The 20,427-nt window shown below is 44.2% G+C and overlaps 1 protein-coding gene across 2 annotated transcripts in view; it reads right to left on the reverse strand.

Moving 5' to 3' along the window:
• Nucleotides 1-1,075: 1,075 nt before the first annotated feature.
• DNMBP (dynamin binding protein) overlaps nucleotides 1,076-20,427 on the reverse strand; it is a 113,459-nt gene continuing 94,107 nt past the window's right edge. The window contains exons 7-14 of one of the 2 annotated variants that reach the window (XM_047073294.1): nucleotides 18,281-18,411; nucleotides 17,230-17,334; nucleotides 13,224-13,352; nucleotides 11,026-11,358; nucleotides 10,452-10,631; nucleotides 8,700-8,898; nucleotides 4,746-5,287; nucleotides 1,076-3,124 (exon numbers count right to left, since the gene is read on the reverse strand). In XM_047073294.1, the coding sequence (XP_046929250.1) occupies nucleotides 2,939-3,124; nucleotides 4,746-5,287; nucleotides 8,700-8,898; nucleotides 10,452-10,631; nucleotides 11,026-11,358; nucleotides 13,224-13,352; nucleotides 17,230-17,334; nucleotides 18,281-18,411 (1,805 nt within the window). In that variant the 3' untranslated portion in view covers nucleotides 1,076-2,938. The remainder of the gene's footprint in view (nucleotides 3,125-4,745; nucleotides 5,288-8,699; nucleotides 8,899-10,451; nucleotides 10,632-11,025; nucleotides 11,359-13,223; nucleotides 13,353-17,229; nucleotides 17,335-18,280; nucleotides 18,412-20,427) is intronic. The other variant, XM_047073293.1, reaches the window with a different exon arrangement.

Genomic DNA, 20,427 nt, shown 5'->3' on the forward strand with positions numbered 1-20,427 from the left:
TCTTTATAGGATGCTTTTTTCCACTCTCAAGCATTCTTATATCTGAAGCAGTTAACTTTTTTTCCTATTAGATTTTCTTGCCTTTGATCTGTAGTCCCTCCCAATCATCTTGTAACATTTAGCTTTCCTAAAACAGGCAATCTACTTAAGAACTTCCAAGAGTTTATTACCAGACTCATCAAATCTAAATTCCTTGACTTGAACCTCAAGGCTCTCCGATTTATCACTATGTATCAGGCAGTGTTCTAGCACTCTCCATGTTCCAACTCATTCAATCCTTACAACAACCCATGAGGTGGCTAGTGTTACCATCTACTTTAGAGGTGGGAGCTGAAGCATGGGTTGGGTAAATTGCCAGGTCACACAGCTCTTAAGTGTCTCAAGCCAGACAGTCTGGCTCCAGAACAAGGTGTAAAAACTCAGCTAGAGAACTCAAGTTTAAATTCAGGATTCATCATGGGGCGCCTGGGTGGCGCAGTCGGTTAAGCGTCCGACTTCAGCCAGGTCACGATCTCGCGGTCCGTGAGTTCGAGCCCCGCGTCGGGCTCTGGGCTGATGGCTCAGAGCCTGGAGCCTGTTTCCGATTCTGTGTCTCCCTCTCTCTCTGCCCCTCCCCCGTTCATGCTCTGTCTCTCTCTGTCCCAAAAATAAATAAACGTTGAAAAAAAAATAAATTCAGGATTCATCAAAAACTTGATGTGTGACTTGGGGAAGTCACAATGTCATTAGATCTCATTTTCCTAGTTCATAAAATAAGAGTTGGCCTAGTTGATCTGTAAGTTTCTGTACCACAGAGTCTACCTACTCAATCATGTTTTCTATCCCTTAACAATATCAGACAATCGGGGCGCCTGGGTGGCTCAGTTGGTTAAGCGTCCGACTTCGGCTCAGGTCATTATCTCACGGCTCGTGGGTTCGAGCCCCGCGTCGGGCTCTGTGCTCATAGCTCAGAGCCTGGAGCCTGTTTCAGATTCTGTGTCTCCCTCTCTCTTTCTGACCCTCCCCTGTTCATGCTCTGTCTCTGTCTCAAAAGTAAATAAACGTTAAAAAAAAAAAACAGTATTAGACAATTGCTTCACAGTCACCCACACATCATCCTCCACCTCCCGTCCCCAGCCCCGTCTGGCTGCTACTCCAAGCCTTGTTACTTAACCGCTAGTGCACTGGCTTCCACTTCTGTAATATCAGGAAAACACTTACCTCATAGGGCTTCCAGTTTAGAGACTTCAGCTCTTCCATTCTGCTAGGATAAACACGCTTAAAACAAACAGGCAATTGCCTGCAGCATGGGGGTCTTGAGGGTACAGTCATTCTGTTGAAATTATATTTGACAAAATGAGTTTTTGACTTGGATTTCTTCAGTTAGCCTCCCATTTTCCAGAATCTAGACATCATTTTGAATTGTCACAGAGGTACCCTCAGAAATCTGATTAGGCTCAAGCTAAACATGGAGGGAAATCAAGAAAACACACTCATGGCCCTTAGAAATGCTTTTATTTATAAAATAACTACTTAAATATAAACATCTCTAAATATAAACACTATTCACAAGAGACTCGCGTTGCTGCCTTCAGACCAACCCACAGACACACAGAGCTAAGGGGTCCACAGGTGTCTCCCAATTCATCAGGATTTTAAGGCCAAAGGTGCACTTGGACGAGCAGGGGCTGGAGGTGTTCTTCATTCCCTTAAGACAGAATTCATAGTTTCTTGTTTCAAGGTAGGCTCCATATCTGAGGCAGACCTTAAGAATAAGAGCCCTCCTCAAATAGAACTTTTAGGGGGAGATTCTTTCTGTAAGGATTAGCAAATCGTTTCCTGAGGCCAAAGGGAGGTACGATCAGGCACTTTAGAATCTGTTTGGCTTAGACTATGGTCTCTGAAGCACGGAGGTTAGTGGTGAAACAGAGAATGCTTATTTCCAAGTCTAGGATAAGCTACCACTGGGACTGCTTATCCTAATTCATATAAGACACGTGTGCTATGCTTTCTGCCTCTGTGGGTAGTAGGTGTGGAAGAAGGAGAAAGGCATCTGGTCTTCCACAAAGCCAGACTGCTTCCAGCTCCCTGTGGAACGAATCCTTTTCATGGGGTTGCTGGAGCTCTGAGCCTGTTCTCCTAAGAAAATCTATCAGTTATTGGATTGCAGGTGAAGGGCTAGGAGAGATCACACATGGACTAGATAAAGCAGAGGTGGCTGTTCGAAAGTATAGGTGGCTATACACCTAAAAGGGAAGAGAACCTTCCAGATAAAGATCGAAGGGAAATACAGACCGTAAATATTTTTTAAAAAGAGAAAACAGAATTTTGCAGAGCCAATCTGGAAATGCAGTATTTGAAATAAATAAGAAAAAGATTACAGATGGTAGTGTTTTAGGGACTTTTAGGAATTAGGGGCGGGTGTGTATGCGTGAATGTGTGTGCTGAACACTGAAGCTCTGAAACACCAGATTTGATACAATCTCAACAAACTCCTTGCCACATGCAGAAGCACAGTCTAAAAGGGCTCCCGGAGAATTCGTCATCCAAGTCAATTTCTGGTCATTTGTTCGTGGAGCACAGGACCACCCCAAACTCAGTATGGTGTAACCAGCGCCAACATCTAATGCTGTAGCACAGCTTCCAGCATACATACAATACTGGTTTTCCGGCTGGCGGCTTCTCATTCCCAAAGGCTGACCCACGACTTGCCTCTTCTCATGGTCACTGAATCCTTCATAGCCCTAGGGTCCATTTCAAATCCTAGAAAGTCTAGTGAGCATCAAGATTGACACAACCCAGTGGTGGTGAACAAGACCCATCTTGTGCCCCACTGTGCCGTGGTTAAGCAATGTAGACAGGGCCTGTGTCCCAGGAGCAGGTGCCCTCTTGGGGGCCACCAGAACCCTTCAGCAGAAGGAAAGTGAAGGCAGCAAGGTTGAGCGGGAGGGAGAATGGCTCAGGTGTATTCAGTTTTGCGGATATAATTGGATGGAACATAGCCCTTCTTTCCATTAACTTCGGCTAACCACCACTCTGTATTTCCTGTAACATCTTTAAACTCCAGGATCTTGAGTCTCTGATTGGCTGACACACTCAGCTCATTTGGGTTCCGTGCCTTAAAGGTATAGACAGCAAAATAGACCTGGGGAGGGAGAGAAAGTGAGTTAGGAAATGGGAAACTGCTTGGAGCAATACTGTCCAACAGAACTTCCTTCAGTGGTGGGGTTGTGCGATTCCTGCACCATCCAGTATGGCAGCCTCTAGCCACGTGTGGCTGTCAAGCACTTGAAGTATTATGGCCAGTAAGACTGAGGTGCTTAATTTTTTTTTCAAGAGATTTTTAAAAAATATTTATTTATTTTTGAGAGAGAGCGAGCGAGCAAGCGAGAGCATAAGCGGGGGAGAGGGGGGAGGCGGGACACAAAATCCAAAGCAGGTCCTGAGCTATCAGCACAGAGTCCAATGTGGGGCTCGAACTCATGAACTGTGAGATCATGACCTGAGCCAAAGTCAGACACTTAACTGATTGAGCCACCCAGGTGCCCCATGAGGTGCTTAAGTTTTAATTTTATTTAATTTTAACTAAAACTTAAATGGCTACCCAAGGCTGGTGGCTACCATTATGAACAGGGCAGATTCAAGGAAAACCAAAATCCATATTCTTTTACTCTTTCAGAGTTGCCTTAAAGAGGAGAAGGAACCTTCAGTCAATATGGAAGATGGGTGGTACTCAGTGATCAGAAGGGGAAGCCAAGAGGCCTGAGGGGCACAAGGATGAAAACACACCTGAGGAGTCTTAGGGCCCGGACAGGAGTTGATGAAGTTCAAAGTGAGCTCTGTAAACAAAATCAGAATCTAAAAAAGGACCATTTTCTCCTTCCACATGTCTAGAAACTGTCCACTGGGAGCCCAGACCTTGGATGTCTGTCCTGGGCAGTGAGTAGTAACAGAATTGCCAGAGAAATGGGCATGCCCTATGCTCATCTGTAGCACTGAGGAATGTGGCAATAGAAAGACTGGGCTGAGAATCCAGTGTGAAAACTGGTTCTGGAATCCAAAGCTTGACAGAAGCAAATACCTCCGTAACCTCGGAGTCTCTCAAACAAAGGCAACCCTGATGGAGATGAGCTCACAGACAGATGTTATAAAACACACAGAAACTCCCTGCTGCAAGAGTGAGCAAAAGCCACAAGTGGGTGACAGGGATTCCTCAGCTGTGAATGTGAAAATGACTTTAAAATATGTAGGTTTAAGACATTCAAGATGCAAAAAGGTTAGAGAGGGAGAGACCCAAAGCATAAGGGACTCTTAAAAACTGAGAACAAACTGAGGGCTGATGGGGGGTGGGAGGGAGGGGAGGGTGGGTGATGGGTACTGAGGAGGGCACCTTTTGGGATGAGCACTGGGTGTTGTATGGAAACCAATTTGACAATAAATTTCATCTTAAAAAAATAATAATAAAAATAAAAAAAATTCGAGATACAAAAGCTATGTTCAAATTCATAAGACAAGAACAGGCCATTACATAAAGAGTGGGAAAAACTGAACCTGAGCCAGAATGTTATTTCTAAATTCTATGGGAAGAAAAAAATAGCTGTTTGAATAAAAACCTAAGTAGATGGGATAAACAGCAGATTTTCTAAGAGTCGCCCATGAGCTCAGCCCAGATTCCCGCACAGGCCCTGGGCGTGCCTGGGACATCCCCGCTCCCACACCTCCAGCCTTCCTGCTACCTGTTCCACATGGTGACTGGGAGCGCTTACCTGGTTGCCTTCTGCCTCACTGCTTTCTGGCTCTTCACTTCTGTCTTCCAGAGACTGGGTTGTTCTTGTACATCCTTTTATGAGGTCTTTTCCCTGCCCATTTCGCCCTGGTAGGGAGTAACCTACCATTTCTGGATGCCTGGAGTTTCTGTGGCTCCTGAGGGCAGGGGCAGGCTGGTTAATGTCTCTGACTGCTTCCATAGAGTCCCATGGCCTGGGCTGGGAGCTGGGGTCTGGGTCTGAAGGGCTCCTGGAAAGACTGCTGTCTGAGCAACCCAAGTTTAAGGATGCACTGAGAGTTTCTTGGTCTACTTCCTTCAATGCATCTTGAGGCTGTTTCTGGCAAGACCCTGAGGTAAAGGACACAGCCATGCTGCTGGGGTTGACGGTCAAGGTGCTGCTGCTGTTCTGCCGTGGGAATCTGGGAGAGGAGCTGCTATGCTCCGACTCGGTGGAGGAGTGGCTGCCAACAGAGACATCGGAGTGGCTGCGGCGGGCGTTGTAGGGCTTCAGGAAGGAGCTGTACACAAAGCCTTTGGTGACTACGGGGAGGAAAAATCAACATGAAGAGCTTTTAGTGGAAGGGATAGCAGGCGGAGTCAACAGAGAAAAAACTGTGGTTGAAAAGCTAGGTCAAGAGACGCCTGGGTAGCTCAGTGGGTTAAGCACCCGATTCTTGGTTTCGGCTCAGGTCATGATCTTGTGGTTTGTGAAATCAAGCCCTGCCCGAATAAGGCTCCACACTGCCAGCGTGGAGCCTGCTTGGGATTCTCTTGGGATTCTCTCTGTCTCTGCCCCTCCCTGACTAGAGCTCGCTCTCACACATGCTTTTTTTAATCTTTATTTGTTTTTGAGAGAGACAGAGTACGAGGAGAGGGGCAGAGAGAGAGAGAGAGAGAGAGAGAGAGAGAGAGAATCCGAAGGAGGATCCAGGCTCTGAGCTGTCAGCACAGATGCTCTCTTTTTCAAATAAATAAAACTTTAAAAGAAGAAAAGAAAGCTAGGTCAATAGTGTGAGGGACAAAAGAAGATGCCTAGGGACAAAAAAGATGAGACATTCAATCCTAGGTCCGATGTGGGTGGAGACGCAACTCCGGCTGCCAGCCAGCGCGTTCTCGTTACAACCCCATAACAATGAGTGACAGGAGCCCTCGTGAAGACTCAAGAGGAAAGTACTAAAAATCACCACATGTGTGAGAATGAACATATGAAGAGAATTTAACAGGATATCTACATCAAGGGAACAAAGACTAGGAGAGACTTAACTAAGGATGTGTTCAGGTACACCAAGTACAGAAAAAGGGATTTTAAAAACCATCCTCATAGTGACAGAGCCCCTCAGAAAGGGCCTCCGGCTCTCTTTCCATCTGGAGCACTTGAATCCCGCTTCTAGTCTGGGAATGTGGTGGAAATACTGTGAGAAGAGTCTAAAGTAGGAAGCGGTTTATAGGAGTTAGTATATACACAACACAGGCACAGCACATGTTCACTTTAATAAATTGCCTAAGATGATGGCAGGGAGGGCCCTCGGCTAAAACTTTTATTATTTTGGGGGCGGGGGTGTGGGGAAGAAAGTTTTAATACAAGTGATCAGGTGCTTACAAAATTATTGGAAGGTCTAAAGGATCAGGTGCTAGGCTGGGCCTGGCTCCCGAAACCCTACTGCACAACCGCCCATACCAGCAGAACTTCTACCTCAATCACAGCAGGAATCTGGAATCAGGAAGATGCAACACTCTCCCTTCTGGACGGATTTCTGAATTTAAGTCTCCTCTGACTGCACCCAGTTGGTGAACCCAAGTCAGATCCAAATCCCTACTGCAAGGAAGTCCTCAGCTAAAACTTTTAAACATAAAAGATTGAAATCCCTGATCCACAGAAACATTTTTTATGTTAAGAAAGAAGTATCTGTCAAGGCAGGGACCTGGAGAATGTCACCTCTGTGTGAGGAAGGGCCATCTCCGTCTTCATCTTCAATGTGTTTTCTGTACCTAAGAAAACTGCTGCCACCCTTGTTACATCTGCTGAATGATGGGAGGGGTCCCCGGGGCAGATGGTGAGGGGTAGAGGGTCTAACAGCTGATCCTAATACTGTGGGCTTCCTGCCACCCCTCATCAGGATGGAGAAGAGAAAAGCCCCAGGGATGGAGCAGCCTCTTGAACAGCCTGGATCTTGACCAGGAGTCTTTCTATGAACCCGTCACCTGCTTCACCGGCCCATCACCCTCCATCCTTGTCCTTCCTTTCCCACTTCCAACCTCCATTCTTTGGGGAAAGCAGGAGTGGATGGAAGAGAGAAAATCCACAAAATACTTTCAAACTGAGAATGTCACAATTTTACATTCCAGTGGTGTGAACATAGATGTTTATTATATAGGCCCACAGTCCTTATTAAAATGCTTATTTAGGGGGTGCCTGGGTGGCTCAGTTGGTTAAACATCTGACTCTTGATTTCAGCTCAGGTCATGATCTCTCGGTTACCGAGTTTGAGCCCCTTGTCGGGTTCCGCATGGACAGTGCAGAGCCTGCTTGGGATTCTCTCTCCCTCTCTCGCCACCCCTCCCTCCTCCTTTCTCGCTCTATCAAAATAAATAAACTTATAAATAAAAATAAAATGTTGAGGGCCAGATGTGTTTTGGAATTCAGACTTTTTGAATTTTGGAAAAGGACTCAAGTACATATACTGTCTATGACATCTCCAGCAGTATCTAGGTCAACACCTCATAATTAAACCAATTCATGTTTCTAAAATGTATGACTATTCGCATCAAAAGAGATGAGTAATGATTATATGTAGGCTCACGTCACTTTGGATTTTACTATCAAATAAGTTCAGATAAGGGAAGATTTTGGCAAATGAATTCTTGTTTCTCAGAGCTTTTGGATTTGTGGAATTGGGGAGAAAGGATATGGATCAGTATTACTCTTTTTACTTCTCCTTTAATTCTATTACAAGCCCTGCCCCACCACCACCCCTGCTAGAAACAAACTATAAGCTATTTTTATTTTATTTATTTATTTTATTTATTTTTTTAATTTAATGTTTATTTATTTCTGAGAGAGAGAGAGAGACAGAGTGCGAGCAGGGGAGGGTCAGAGAGAGAGGGAGACATGAATCCGAAGCAGGCTCTAGTCTCTGAACTGTCAGCACAGAGCCCGACGCGGGGCTTGAACCCACAAACTGTGAGATCATGACCTGAGCCAAAGTCAGACGCTTAACTGACTGAGCCACTCAGGCGCCCCTAAGCTATTTTTAAAGCCATTTTCAGGGCGCCTGGGTGCCTCAGTTGGTTGGGTGTCCGAGGTGGGCTCACGTCACAATCTCACAGTTCGTGAGTTAGAGCCCTGCGTCGGGCTCTATGGTGACAGCTTGGAGCCTGAAGCCTGCTTCGGATTCTGTGTCTCCCTCTCTCTCGGCCCCTCCCCCGCTCACACTCTGTCTCTCTTGCTCTCAAAATTAAACACACAAAAAAATATTTAAAGGCATTCCCTAGTCAAGAGATAAAACTGTTTGTTATGGAACAAAAAACTCAAAAGGCAAACAAAAAAATCTTTTCCTACAGGTTTAAATTCACACACTCACAAAACACGTTTACAGAGCTTGGAAGAGGACAGCTTATTTTGTGGTTCGCTTAGAACAGGCTGAGAGGGCTCAGAACCGGTGGGCCGTAAGCACCACCCAGAAGAGCTGTAAAACATGGTGAGATCCTGCAAGGTAAGTAATGGAGCCCCCTCTGGAATTTGTAAAAACAAAAACAAAAACAAAGAAAGGTTTTGTTTCAGTAATGACTTGGGCCTTACACACTCTCAAGATGGACAGAACTTGTAAGGTTATTTTTCTCCCTTAATCAAATACTCTCACATTTTTTTCTGGCCAAGATAAGATTCAGGTATGGTCAAAAATAACTTGTTCCTCATTTACAGTTACAGTAATCTGAGGTCTAACACTCTTACCTCCATTGTCAATCAGCCAGCGGTTCTGACTGCCCATGGGGTCCTTCTTTTTGATCACGCCCACCAGGTCACCTTCCAGAAGTGAGACATCTAAGTCTTGAGCGGCATTGAAGTTCCGTTCTGCTTGGAAGAGTTTTTCAGGGGGATACCTTGCCAGAAGGGAGGCCCGAAGTTCTTCCGACTGTAGCATGTAACTTGGCTTAAAAGGTAACACAAGAGATATGATCAACAAAAGCCCTCCCTGGCCATCATCCCAGCAGCCATATTCAATCCTGACTCACAAGCTAAGTCTCAGAAATGGGGGCAGTGACGGCCAGCTACTCGCTACTCCCATCGGATGTTTTTGTGCCTCAGTCAGTCCGTGTGGCTGGGTAAAAATCATATTCTCATATTCATGGCTTAGTGTCTTTGTGGCTCTTAGGAAAAATGAACAGACTTAGTTCTACATCTGTTTATCTCGTGACAAAAAAATGCGATTAAAGTGCCACTTGGGGAGCCTGGCCGGCTCAGTCAGTACAGCATGCGACTCTTGACCTCAGAGTTGTGATTTCAAGCCCCATGCTAAGCATAGAGATTACTTAAAAATAAAATCTTAACCAAAAAAAAAAAGGTGCCACCTAAAGAGTCAAAATATCTAAGGAGTATGACAAGGACTTCTTGTATTTTGCTGTATGAATCTGAACAACTGAGGCTTTCCTCATCTTGAATTCCCCATCTGTAAAAACAATTACTATTCATAAAAATTAGAAAAAACAAAAGTAGGGACATCTGGGTGGCTCAGTTGGTTAAGTGACAGACTCTTGATTTCAGCTCAGGTCCTGATCTCAAGGTTTGTAGGTTCAACCCACATTGGGCTCCACGCCCACAGTGTCAGCACAGAGCCTGCTTTGGATTCTCTCTCTCCCTCCCTCTTTCTGCCCGTACCCTGCTCTTTCTCTCTCTGAAAATAAATAAACTTAAAAAAAAAAAAAAGAAAGAAAAAGCAAAGGTAATAATAAATTTGATTCCCCCTTTTAAGGTAAATTAATGTCTATGAGATTATATGGAGCAAAATGTTGTAAACAGAGATCAGTAATCTTTTAGATTATGATCCCATATAATCTGGTGTATTTTACCCTACTTTTCAAAATATGGAAAAACTGAGTTCTGAAGGACTATAACTCCAGGTAAAAAAGTGGTCAGCTGCTAACAGTTTGGCAGTGTATCAGATAATTACCTTTTCCAATACATGATCAAACACAGAGAAGCCTGGCAGAATTAACATACCCTTAAATCCGTTTCCTTAATTAATTGATCAAAGTATTAATATTAATCCCTTACAAACTCCATTCACTGTATAGACTAAGATCCTAGAGTGCTTTTCGGAGGGCATTTTGAAATACATATCGAGTGTGAAAAAATCATAGGTGGTCACGAGCTAGGACCAGCAGTGATGTTCTGGAAGAGTGAAGGAAGGAGCCCGTGACAGAGGAGAGAGCTCGAGGACCTTTATTCTGCACTATGTTTGAACTCCTATTACATCACTAATCTGTAGACGGAGCTGGGTCCATCAATAATAACAAGACAGCTTATTTGTACAGTGCTCACTATGTGCTAGGCATTTCTAAGTGCTTTCCATATATGATCTCATTTGAACCTTTTAATAACCCAATGATGGAAGTGTAATGGCCAGGCCTCAGAGACAAGAGGAAGTCACGGCTAGCACGGCCTGGACCCCACCCTCACCTGTGCCCTCGCCAGCCCTCCACTCACCAGGCCCAGGAGCGGCTTCCGGGCCGACTGGCGGTCCACGGTTTTCCTCTCAAACGGCTTCCTGGCAGCCGGAAGTGACTCTGGGAAGAAGGTGAAAACCTGGAGCTGCTGCAGAACTCTGCTGTGCTCTTCGTGGAAGATGGCGATAAGGTTTCCCTCTCTGCCGGCGACTTTAAGTAACTGGAGTCCGTGGGAAGGGCAGGCGGAGAGAAAGAAGAGACAGCGGATGAAAGATCCCAGGACTGGCCAGGGTGCAGGGAGCGTGGCTCCCACACCCAGAGCACACTGCTCCTGCGCCACCGCAGGCAGGCTCCCACAGGTAGGCCCCGCTGGCCAGCTCCTCCCGGATCCTCAGGGTGGAAAGCGCCGTTTAGAAGCAACAGGCACCGGCAAGGATGGAGAATTCCGAGCCTGACAAGCTTGACCTGATGATCTATTTCATCTACCTAGTTTGAATGATTTCTCAAGAAACCCAAATGTGCGTTCCCAGAAAAACCCCTGGAGAACCTCAGAGATTTCCCCACCGCTGACAGGGGAGGGTGGGACACACGGATGGACGACAACACACACTCACTGAAAGCAGAGGCTTCAGCTGCTCCAGCGCCTGGCGCACAAAGTCGCAATGGGCCTCTGCGTAGCCGTGGATGCAGTTGGTGAAGAGGCCCTGGGCGTACTGGTGGAACTTGGGCAGCTCATCCAGCAGCTGCGCGTTCAGGGCCTCGTAGTTGTTCCGGGCCGACTGCAGCTCCTCCAGAGTCTTCTTGTCCTTTAACTTCTCTGCCCGCTCTGTGCAGTTGTAAAAGTCCAGAAGCTTATCAAAGCGCTTCTGCACCAGCTTATGGGGCCCCGTGAACATGCTCAGTAACTGGTTTAGGGGAGAGATGACAAGCCGCTCTGTCCTTTCCTTCTGCAGGGACAAGAAAGTCACATCGCTCAGTTATTCCGTATCCGGTATTTGTGGGTTTTAATTGAGGTGTAACCGATACATTAGGTTCAGGTGTACAACGTGGTAATTCAATATTTGGATATATTGCAAAATGATCACCAAAACAAATCCAGTTAACATCCATCACCACATATATTTGTTATTCTCTGAAATACCCTTAAGGCTGATTTGTTATATCCTGTACCACCCGCTTTGTTGCTAGTGCATGAGCTAAACCCACACAGATCCAATAGTGTTCTATTGATCCAACACCAGATGGACTTGCACATTCTACAAAAATCTTCAATTTATAACCTTCATCCAATAATTCGCAGATGCCAAACAGTTTGCAAAATATGCTAATCCCACCTCAGCTCCACAGCTAATGACAAATGCTAAGTCACACACATTAATGTGATGCTTGCATTACAACCTGGATGGGACAGTGCGTCTGGTATCACTTCTTATGTGCACACGTCTATACAGCTTGGATTTAACTGAAGGTGTAGTTTTGTTACATCAATCTGGGGTAGAGAAGCTTTCATACACCCATAATACCTCTTCTAATCATGACTACTTGGTAATATCAATTTCTACTTCAAAAGATTTTTGTCTTGGGGCGCCTGGGTGGCGCAGTTGGTTAAGCGTCCGACTTCAGCCAGGTCACGATCTCGCGGTCCGTGAGTTCGAGCCCCGCGTTGGGCTCTGGGCTGATGGCTCGGAGCCTGGAGCCTGTTTCCGATTGTGTCTCCCTCTCTCTCTGCCCCTCCCCCGTTCATGCTCTGTCTCTCTCTGTCCCAAAAATAAATAAACGTTGAAAAAAAAAAAAAAAGGATTCTTTAAAAAAATAAATAAATAAAAAATAAATAAAATAAAAAAATAAGTAAAATAAAATAAAAAAGATTTTTGTCTTTAATTTTTTCTAGAGGGACAGACATGGAGGAGCAGGATATTGCCACGTAAAGAAAATAAACACGAGGGGCGCCTGGGTGGCTCAGTCAGTTAAGTGTCTGACTTTGGCTCATGATCTCATAGTTTGTGGGTTTGAGCCCCGTGCCAGGCTCTGTGCTGACAGCTCAGAGCCTGGAGCCTGCTTCAGATTCTGTCTCCCTCTCTCTCTGCCCCTCCGCAGCTTGTGCTCTGTCTTTCTCTCTCTCTCTCAAAAATAATTTAAAAAAATATACATATATATATATATATATATATATACATACACACATACATACATATAAAGGCACTTAAGTACATTACTTAATAAGATGCTACTGTTGTTAGAACACCTGCAAGTTCCCCAAGGGAGAATGAATGCTTTCTTCAGCTTAAGCCATTCCATTCTTGGGATTTCCAAGAACCCATCAAACCCCACCCATCTGTTTCTACTCAGGATCAAACAATCCCATGTCTCTATTTAGAATTAACCCAGGCAATTTGGCCTTTAGTACTGTCTTTTTAAGGAAGTTCATGCCAAATCAAAGATCCATTTGTTAACTTCTAAACTATTCCTACATATTCCTTTCTAAGTTAGTACTCCGATAGTTGTTTTTTTATGCAGAGTTATCAATAGTGATACCAGATTAAATTTCCCACTTTTCCTGTCTCTTCAAACTAGACTGATCACAGCTAGAAAAAAACTCTTTGAATCCCAAAGGCCAACCTGTCCTTTCAACTAATGAAAAGCCACTGTTCTGAATATAAAACCCCAATACGAATATAGCTAGAGGGAGACTGGTATTCCTGATGCACACACACCATGTCTCTGTGGAATTAACTTTTCCACAAGCTGGATGTTAAAGAATCCCAAGAAGAGGGCGCCCTATAAAAAGAGGGTTGAGGAAAGAGTCACTTACAAAATTTGTGAAGAGCTGATCACTGATGTAACGATGCACCCTCTCGAACTGCTCCAAGTCTCGGTGCCCCTTCTCCATGCACACATCCCACATGCTCACGGCAGCCACCACTTTCACACACGCTGATTCCTGGAGCCAGTTAGAAACAAATGCGGTAAGACAAACAGAACTTTCTAGCCTTCACCATTCATCCTGGGTAGCAGAATGGGACAAAAGGGGTCCATGATTAATAATTTTCTCTCTGGCGCAGTATTTTAGCTTTGAAACAAGCTCACCCTCATAAACTATGATTTATGAGCCACAGAGAAAAGCCTAAGGCTCTTAATTATAGAAAAAACGGTGAGGGTTTTTATCAGCTCTTTAGCATTTCTTTATGTTCCTAATTTGAGGGTTTTTTAAATCATCAAGAGGTAAATTAACAAATTTGAGCCAAGATGATTCCTGCAAGATCACGATAATGAGCAATCGCCTCTCCTCCTACAAGTGTTGGCTCGTGTTGTCACCTTCTCAAAGACACTGGCCACCACCCTATACAGAATTATAGCCCCCCTTCCTGCACTCAGGCACTCCAGACTGCTCTGTCCTTTGTCACTGCAAAAATACCTTCTCATGGACAATATAATTTACTAATGTTTGCTTATTATCTCTATCTTCCTCCCACAGACCCCTAATAGCATGGAAGCTCCATGAAGACAGGGATTTTTGTCTGTTTTGTTCGTGGACTCAATTATCATTTGCTGAATAAATGAATAAATAAGTGAGTGCACAGTAAACTCTTCCTGGCTGATCTTGACCGTTATTAAATCCTGGGCTGGTTTTTTCTGGCTACTTGAAACGATGCTGGGCTTTCACCTTCTTTAGTTTAAGTTCAGGGAATGCCTATTACTTTGATATTAACCCAAATAAAATCTAAATGTACCCAAAACTCCATTAATGTATTTCAAGGGCAAATGAAGTCCCCAAGCAAAAAACATCAGTGCCTCATACATCGGTTTGATTTTACTACATTTTATTTCATGGCATTTGCAGACCTCTAGTCTTTAGGTCCTATGCCTGTATGTGTAGACATAGCCAGCATTTTGTCAGAAGGATAAACTGTAATCTTCCTAATTCTTCCTGAGTGGGAGAATGAATGTGGAAGTGATGTCCTCTTATATTCTTTTAAAGAAATGTCGCAAAGTCTCAAAATAGTAGTCCACACACCAATGTAGATAGCAAAGTATAGTCAACGTTCCTCAGCTTATGTTCTTGCCAGCACTCTCTCTCCCTCAGTTGACTCAGCTACTTTTATCTGGCAGGGCTTTTCATTTTATAAAGTCAGGGATGAACTGTTCAACATTTTCTCCCTTCATTTCTGGCTAGCAGTCAGAACCAAACTGACCTGCCCATCAAATGGCCGTTAAGGTTACATATATCCCACTCACTGCTATGGAGATAAGCCTTTTAAAAGAGTTGGGGGCTCAGGTATATGCTTGCTACACATTTAGAACATATGGGAAGAAAACACCCAATAGGGGAATATCAAAATCAGAGGGACTGGAAGGCAAAGTCCTAGACCAGAGAACACACTTGGGAGATATACCAATATTCGTTTTGCCAAATCTCTTCACTTTAAACCAATGTGCTCCCTGAAAAGTTTTATAAACCCTAATTTTCACCTAATTATATACTTAAAACATGAAGGGAGAGAGCTTGCTATTTAGAAGAATAGTAGGGACATTTCAGATCATGGGGATTACTCAATAAATGATGACAGTTGGAAAACCAGGTGAAAAAAAGCACATTGGATTGCTACCTCAACCTTATACAGAGAATTCCAGCCAGATCAAGGACTTCAACTTCAAAAAATGAAATAATAAAAATACTAAAACCTGGGAGATATTTATTATCTTGGAATAGAAAAGATCTTTTCAAGTATGACACAGAGCTAAGAGCCATAAAAGAAAAGCTTAGACCATGCAAAACTAAAAATTTTCTACATGGAGAAAATATTTACGCAAACTCAAAAGTCAACAAACCAGTGGTGGGGGGGTTGAATATTTGTAAACCATCATCTCAGACAAAGGGCTACTTTGTAGTATACAGACATACTACAAATTGATAAGAAAAAGACCATCAAATCAATAAATAAGTGCCTCGGGGTGCCTGGGTGGCTCAGTCAGTTAAGCATCTGACTCTTGGTTTCAGCTCAGGTCATGATCTCAGTTTGTGGGTTTGAGCCCCGCATCAGGCTCTGCACTGACAGTGCAGAGCCTGCTTGGGATTCTTTTTCTCTCCCTCTCTTTCTGTTCCTCCCCTGCTTGCATTGTCTCTGTCTCTGTCAACAATAAATAAATAAACTTAAAAAAGTTTTTTTAGATAAATAAGTGCCTCAAAATATGGACAAATCAACAGAAAAAAGGAATATAATGACTTAAAAATATCCTCAACTTCATTCACAAGGAATGCAAATTTAAACTATATTGAAATAGCATTTTTAACCTATGTTGCAAAGAGAAGATATTTTGATTTTGGTAACACTTTGTGTTAGCAAGGGATGAGGAAATCATTTCACACACTACTGGTAGGGAGTTTTCACTGGTATAATGTCTATGAAATTTACTAATATCAAAATTTACACTGCTATATGATTTGGCTGAGAAAAGCCAGGACTCTGGTCTTCAGACATACTCATAGATCAGAAAATGATGTATCTATAAGGATGTTCCTTGTGCCAATGCATCAATTCGTTTACCAACTACAAACAGTCTAAATGTCCATCAATAGGGGAGAAGTTCAATATGTTATGGCACATCCATATAATCAAATAGTGTGCAGGTGTTAAAAAAAAAAAAAGGCAGTTCTGTGTGCATAGGTACAGAACGACTTCTAAAACACTATTGTGTGCAAAACCCAAGATGCTCAACAGTGTGTAACACACACACACACGACCATCTCTGATGAGAGAAGAATCTGATAAATGCAAGCTGTCTATAGAAGGTGACTAGGAGACGGGTTGGAGGAAGAATTATTTTCACTTTTTACTTATCCCTTTGGTATCTTTTTTGTACCTTTCTGCTCAATTAAAAAAAAAAGTGATTTTTTAGAAAGCAAAGGATCTCTTTTAAAGAAAACTGCTTGTTTCACAGGATGAGATTTTCATGTGTGAGGGCCAGGGGTATACGATATGCTTCCATAAACACGATTCTATGAAGTCCATAGGGGAATGAGAGATACAAATAAAAAGGATTCGACTCCTCAGGGCACTTGGGTGGCTCAGGAGGTTAAGTGTCTGACTCTTGATTTTGGTTCATGTCATGATCTTGAAGTTCGTGAGGTTGAGCCCGCATCAGACTCTGAGCTAACAGCTCAGAGGCTGCTTGGGATTCTCCCTCTCCCTCTCCCTCCCTCTCTCTTTCTCTCTCTGCCCCTCTACTGCTCACACTTATATGCGCTTTCACTCTCTCTCTCAAAATAAATAAATAAATAAATATCTTTACAGAATAAAATAAAAAGGATTCTAGTCCTGGCTCTGACCATGACGCAAATACTACCTGGTATCCTCAGCCCCTCCAGCTCTCCAGAGCAATTCATGGTTCTAACAACTTTAGGGGCCTTTTGTATAGCAACTAAATTAGATGGCAATCAACATTATTAATAGAAAGTATGCCTCCATAGGAGACATTCTCGTGTTTTTCGATCTTCAAAATGATCTTAACAAAATGAACTGTGACAAGTGCTTCACAAGTAACTGGATGGAGGAGACAGTAGGAAAAAGGTGGTGGGAAGGTAGAGATGCCAGGGGGAGGAAGAAGCTGGGCCACCCTAGAATTAACTCAGCGTGCTCATCCTCCAAATGCTGTCACCTCTTAAATGACCTACAGGGCTCCCAGGAACACGTATGTCAGGGCACAGTGGTCGTTGGAGTCCAGATTATTCAACATGCATTCCACAATATGCTGGCAAGCAGGAAAGCAGACAAGATTACACCCTATGTGATTCTCAGCGGAGCGCTGTCCTCACTCACCCGGATATGCTGGAGGTAGAGAGACAGGTCTCGGATAAAAGATTTGATCAATCTTTCTTGCATTCGGAAGTTCTTTTCTGTTTCTTCAAATGCTTCATCTTTTATCTGTTCACAGTAAACACGTGCTGTTAGCAGATTTGGATTCTCCCGCAACCTATCCTAGGGGCAAAAGCGTCTTTCTTAAAAATACCTTTTGTCTAAATTTTAAACCTTTGAGGTTTCCCCGAATCACACTGAATTGAATCGAAACACCCCTATGTGACCCTGAAAGATCTCCAAAATACACACAGGCCCTCTTACCCTCACAGCTTTGCTCTCTTCCTGTCCCTGGAGCCCACCATATTTGTTCACCCTGGTGCCCTAGCTCGAGGTGTCACCTTGTCTGGTATGCCCTCCCCTCCCCCTATGCCAAACTACCTTCTTTCTTTGAGGTTTAGATTAAATCTCTTGCCAACATGAAGCTCACTCTCATGGAGGTCCTGTTTTAAGTACTACGGCATCCAGAAAACAAACTGCAAAACTTAACAGCTGACTGTTCTCTAGCTGCTGTTTTCCACCAATTGCACGCTGCATATATGGAAGAGTAGAATGAAGCCTGGTGACTTCAGATCCACTCTCAGCAATGTGCATGACCTGTTTACAAATTACTCAATTTCGCAGACTTTATGTTTCTTTATTTGTGACGTGTGGTGTTGAACGATGGTGATCTCTTAAATCCCTTCTAGCTTCATGTCTACAATTTTGTCTCCCCAAATAGATCATAAGCTCCTCACGGGCATCTAAAACCACATTAACTATGATATAGTGACCGATTTGGCCTGATTTGTCTTTGTACACATCGTAAGCAGCTCACCAAAGCACGGGTAAAGGTTGGGGGAGTGGGGTGGGTGGATTCACCTACCCAGTAGCTGCAGGGTCCTGTATCCACCAGCTGACAAATACTAAAAGAGGTACTAAGAGGGGAATCATGCAATCGACACCATGCAGGCTGCCCTGGGGAACCCCAAAACTCTGCGAAGATGTGCCAAACCTTCAAGTGTGGGAATCTCACCTGTGGAGCAAAGCCAGTGAGGTGCTTCAGGTGACTGCTAACTCGGTTGGATTTCTTGATGATGGAGTGGATGTTCAGTTTGGAAATTTTCTCCATGAGGCTGTCTTCATCACCTTTTCGGTACTTGAGGACTAGGGAGTGAGTCAAGAAAGCCCTTCTCTGAGCATGGACAGACTACAACACGAGCCACAAAATGAGATCAACAACCCAAACTAGAGCTAGTGCTTGTATTCAGTGAGCTCATAACTGACTACAGACAAAACATGAATAAAGATCACCATTATGGACGGACGGGATACTTGACAAAGCACAGATAGAGACTGTGCAGACTAGGGGTGGTGAGGAGCAAAGGGAGCAGAAGGGTCAGGAGAAGAGTCTAAGATTTGGAGTCAAGGAAACTTGTGAGCTCAATGCCTGGGTCCATCATTTCATCAAGGTGTGGCCTTCCATAAATCAGTTGACTTCTCTAAGCCTCACTTCCTTCTCCAATAAAATGTAGAAAGGAACGCTACTTGCTTTATAAGACCATCTTAAATGGTCTCCTGTACAAATGAGATGTATTATTTATTTATCTTTAAGTTTATTTATTTATTTTGAGACAGAGCAAGCAGGGTAAGGGCAGAGAGAGAGGGAGAGAGAGAATCCCAAGCAGGGTCTGCACTGTCAGCACAGAGCCCAATGCTCGAACTCACAAACTGTGAGATCATGACCTGAGCTGAAGGCGGAAGCTTAACAGACGAAGTTACCCAAGCGCCCAAGATGTATTTTTCATTTGAATGTTTATTCATTTTTGAGAGAGAGAGAGAGAGAATGAGTGGGGGAGGGCAGAAAGAGAGAGGGAGACACAGAATCTGAAGCAGGTCCAGGCTCCGAGCTGCCAGCACAGAGCCCCGATGGAGGGCTCAAACCCACAAACCTCAAGATCATGATCTGAGCCGAAGTCTGATGCTTAACCGACTGAGCCACCCAGGTGCCCCCTGAAATGTATTTTTTAAAGGTTTCATTTATTTTGAGAGAGAGAGAAAAAAAGAGAGCAAGTTGGGGAGGGGCAGAGAGAGCGAGAGAGAATCCTAAGCTGGCTCTGCGCTGTCAGCACGGAACCAGAAACAGGGCTCGATCTCACAGTTCATGAGATCATGACCTGAGCTGAAATCAAGAGTCAGATGCTTAACTGACTGAGCCAGCCAGGTGCCCCACAAACGAGATATTTATATCCAATGGTCTCACACAGTAAAAAGCTATACAGGAGTCATGTGATTAACTACTGTGTCATACCTTAGGCACAACATCAAGAAAAGCCTGGAGATGCCAAAAGGGTTGCAAGAGAACTGGGAGGCACCACGAAGGCACACTTTATCGTTGCAGGAGATGAAGACGACATTACATTAGGAGACATGAACCAAGACAAAGGGCTAGATAGCCCAAGGGCTTGAACAGCACAGTCAACATTACATACCAGTGTGGGTGACGAGGTGGAAGCAGAAGGCAGAGAAAGAGGTTATACTCTCCATTCTTTGCGGATATGACTAACAAACCAGGTTAGCCTGGTCACCATGCATACTCATCGAGCATTCAAATTAGAGCCTCATAAGAGGTTTGATGAAAAGAGAAAAGAAACGGTTTGCTTCATTCCACATAATAAAGAATGCGCTGGGTGGTTTGGCAACTGGCTGCACAGTGCTGGGGGCGGGGCTCAGACCAGAGAGGAGTCACGTGACCCAGAGATGGGGCAAACTGGGGTTTTCTGGAAGAAGGTGAAAATTCCTAACTGAAGTGGAGGTAGTAAAACATCCGACCCGGCATATGCAGGAGGACAAATCTAGGCACGGGTGGAAAAGGATGGCCTTCAATGAGCTGCGAAGGGAATCACCGGTGCCTGCATAAGCCACTCTCCAGTCTTCACATCCTTGGGGAAGACTTACTGCTCTACGCTTGATCACAGATGCCTTACTTCTGCTGCTCCACGGCTGTACTCTCCTTATGTTATTGCTTTCTTCTTTCCCATTTCCCCCAAATTCTGCCACCATTTCTTCAAGCACAGCCCTGTTACCCACCCTCTGCCTTGCCCATCTCTGGTGAAGTAACAATTCTTCTGATTAGGAGAGCGTTGTCAAGGGCATTCCTCCTTTTCGGCAAGTATGCTTTTC

The sequence above is a fragment of the Lynx rufus genome, unplaced genomic scaffold (assembly GCF_022079265.1).
Source record: "Lynx rufus isolate CCGP_SWC_20201006 ecotype Redwood Valley unplaced genomic scaffold, mLynRuf1.p SCAF_11, whole genome shotgun sequence".
In the NCBI taxonomy this organism is placed as follows: domain Eukaryota; kingdom Metazoa; phylum Chordata; class Mammalia; order Carnivora; family Felidae; genus Lynx; species Lynx rufus.